This window comes from Pteropus medius, unplaced genomic scaffold (assembly GCF_902729225.1).
Source record: "Pteropus medius unplaced genomic scaffold, Ma_sr-lr_union100, whole genome shotgun sequence".
In the NCBI taxonomy this organism is placed as follows: Eukaryota; Metazoa; Chordata; class Mammalia; order Chiroptera; family Pteropodidae; genus Pteropus; species Pteropus medius.
In genome coordinates, this window is record NW_024350923.1 from 4,129 (window position 1) to 7,294 (window position 3,166).

Sequence of the window (3,166 nt, forward strand, 5' to 3'; positions counted from 1 at the left end):
CGCAGCCAGCCCTGCCCTGCCCACTCCTGCCAGCGCCTGGCACCAGCCAACCCCCAGGCATTCCCGGGTGCTGAGCTGGGCCCCTCAGTCCAAGCGCCCCCTGCCCCTCTTCCTGGGCCGGGCCCCATCCCCCCGTGCCGCAGCCGCACCTCCACCCCCAAAGGTGTATGTGACACGGGTGCAGCCGGGCCTCCGGGCACCCCGCCGGGCCCCACCCTGGCTGCCCTTCCCCGGCGTCTTCCTGCGCTCCGGACCCCTGCCCAGGGTGCAGCTGCGGGCGCCCCCACACCCGCCCCGGCCTCAAGACCGCAGGACCAGCAGTTCCCAGGCCACAGAGCTAAGGCCCCCGGACCGGGTGCCGGCCACCCAGGGGAGCCGGGAGGGCCAAGCACAGCCGCTGGGACTAGCAGTACCCACGGTGGACTTGAACTTGTCCTCTGAAATGCAGCCTGTGACCTCCTTCCTGAGCTTGTCCCAGGTGTCCAGGCACCAGCTGCCCAGGGAGGGGGGGGAGGAGGAGGAGGAGGAGGAAGCAGACGATGACGAGGCTCCGGGTGACGAGGCCGCATCTGAGGACAGCGAGGAGGCCGCCGGCCCCGCGCTTGGCCGCTGGCGTGAGGACGCCATCGACTGGCAGCGCACGTTCAGCGTGGGCGCAGTGGACTTCGAGCAGCTGCGCTCGGACTGGAACGACCTGCGCTGCAACGTGTCCGGGAACCTGCAGCTGCCCGAGGCCGAGGCCGTGGACGTGGTGGCTCAGTACATGGAGCGGCTGAACGCGCGCCATGGCGGGTACGGGGCATGCGCAAGGGGGATCCCGCCTCTCAGGGAAGTGTCTTCCGTGTTCTCTGGGCCCCCTCATTGCCTGGGGCCCTTGGCTGGTGTCAGGAGCCTCCCCCCACCACACACACACCTGCCAGTGCTGGCGCCCCTGTCCTACACCTCCCAACGCCACCCTGTTACCTGGGACCTGGACCGAACGATGCCTCCGAGCCACTCAGGCCTCTCCTCCAGGTAGACACACCCAAAGGTCAATATGGAGCCACCAGGCCTCTCCTGGCACAGTTCTGCCGTGTCTTTCAAGAGGGGTCCCCACCTGAGTGCGGGGGTGCAGGGCCCCTGCCCCAGTGTTCCCGCGGGCTCCCCCAGGCCCCAAGAATCCAGTCCTGGCTCCACCCCAAGCAGGTAGGGTGCAGAGAGTAGGCGCCCCAATTTGGCCTCAAGGGATTTCTGGGAAGTGCTCAAAGTTTTGCCAGGCCTCGAAGGAGGAGCAGAGCCCACACGGACAGCAGCGACAGGCAAAGGCAAGGACAGGAGGCCAGCGGGACTGGTGGGCAGAAGGTGGAGAAGGGACAGTGGAGGGCCCTGCAAGCCACACTCAGAATCCGTTTTCCAAGCCTGTGATACAAGGTTTTGAGCAGGACAGGGCTTTGACCTGTTTGGGTTGAAGACAGGCATGTCACTGCTTCGGAGGGGACTCAGTGGGAGGAGAGCCCATGGGGACCATGACTGATGGGCTCAACATGACCATAGCCGTGATGGGAAGGTCTGGACTCTGGGGAGTTGGGGGGATTTGATTCTAGGTGACAGGATAAGCCCACCCTTGGCTCCGAGCTTCTCGAGAGCAGCTCCTTGTCCCATGGGCATGAGGGCGTCTGTTCAGTGGGGTGGTCATGACTGCGGCCCCACCTTCCCAAGTAGTGCAAGGATGTGGGTGGCCCCAAGGAGCGAGAGTGTAGACAGACCCAGAGCATTTGGGGCAGAAAGTCCCTGACTTTTGGGGAGCATGATGGAGATGGCGGGGTTGAAGGGAGGAGTCTGGACTCCCGGGAGGTCACGTGGGCTCCCAGAGTGAGTAGTGCTGGCTGCAAAGGGAGTCGGTGCTACAGAAGGGAGACCAACCTTAGTCAAGGGCCGAGCCCTGCTTTCCTGGGCTGAGGAGAGGCCTCTGCCAAGGGCGGAGTGGATGGGTGGCCCGGGAGAGTCAGGTCTCAGCAGGGGCAGCGAGGGGCCACTGGAAGAGGAAGTCTGCTCATGTGGTATGTGGGGATACTGAGGGCCACAGGTGAGAGACTGCCTAAGGTCCTAGAATCCCAAAGACACTGGGACCTCACCGTGTGTGTGTGTGTAGTGGGTGCCATAGGAGGGCCCTGAGTGTGTCAGACGGTGGTGGAAAGCAGACCCAGGGCAGGAGACAGAGGCCTGGGTGCGCGACGGGCCAAAGGTGGGCCTGAGGGCAGTGAGGGGCGTGAGGGGCGATGGGGGAAGGGGTGGGGTGCAGGCGCGCAGCCCTCAGGCTGACGCAGCCCGGCCTCGCAGGCGCTTTGCGCTCCTGCGCATCGTGAACGTGGAGAAGCGCCGGGACTCGGCGCGCGGGAGCCGCTTTCTCCTAGAGCTGGAGCTGCAGGAGCGCGGGCGCCGCCGCCTGCGCCTGTCCGAGTACGTCTTCCTGCGGCTGCCGGGAGCCCACGTCGGGGACGTGGACGGGGACGGAGAAAGTCCCGAGCCCGCTCCCGCCGCCTCCGCGCACCCTGACGGCCGCCCGGAGCTCTGCCGGCCGCTGCACCTGGCCTGGCGCCAGGATGTGATGGTACACTTCATCGTGCCAGGTGCGCGGGAGTGCCACGGTGGCACCCGGCCTGGGTGAGGGCTCTCCAGGCCTCCTGGGAAGGGTGGGGAACACCACGGCCCTGGACAGGGGACTGCAAGGCGGGGTTGGGATGCGCTCAGTGGTCCCATCCTCCTCCAGTGAAGAACCAGGCGCGCTGGGTGGCACAGTTCCTGGCGGACATGGCCACACTGCACGCCCGCACTGGGGACTCGCACTTCAGCGTCATCCTGGTAGACTTTGAGAGCGAGGACATGGACGTGGAGCAGGCCCTGCGAGTGTCGCGGCTGCCTCGGTAAGGGTGCCGTACCCCAGCCCCTGCTGGGGGATCCAGCCTGTTTTCCTTCCCCAGGAGGTGGGTTTTCCTGCCCCCAGGGGTCGGTACCTGTCCCCTCCCCCCAGATACCAATACCTGAGGAGAACCGGAAACTTTGAGCGCTCGGCGGGGTTGCAAGCTGGCGTGGACGCGGTGGAGGTACCCAGGCGGGATGGGGCAGCAAGCGAAGCCAGAAGGGGGCGCCGCGGTAGGGACCCACCTTTCAGAGGAGAGGGCGCTCT

At 66.2% G+C, this 3,166-nt stretch overlaps 1 protein-coding gene across 1 annotated transcript in view; it reads left to right on the plus strand.

Moving 5' to 3' along the window:
* B4GALNT4 (beta-1,4-N-acetyl-galactosaminyltransferase 4) overlaps window positions 1-3,166 on the plus strand; it is an 8,361-nt gene that overhangs the window by 3,995 nt on the left and 1,200 nt on the right. The window contains 5 exon segments of the mRNA XM_039840408.1: window positions 1-792; window positions 2,320-2,609; window positions 2,750-2,903; window positions 3,011-3,090; window positions 3,160-3,166. The exon segment at window positions 1-792 is cut by the window's left edge and continues 29 nt beyond it; the exon segment at window positions 3,160-3,166 is cut by the window's right edge and continues 140 nt beyond it. Coding sequence (XP_039696342.1) covers window positions 1-792; window positions 2,320-2,609; window positions 2,750-2,903; window positions 3,011-3,090; window positions 3,160-3,166 — 1,323 coding nt within the window.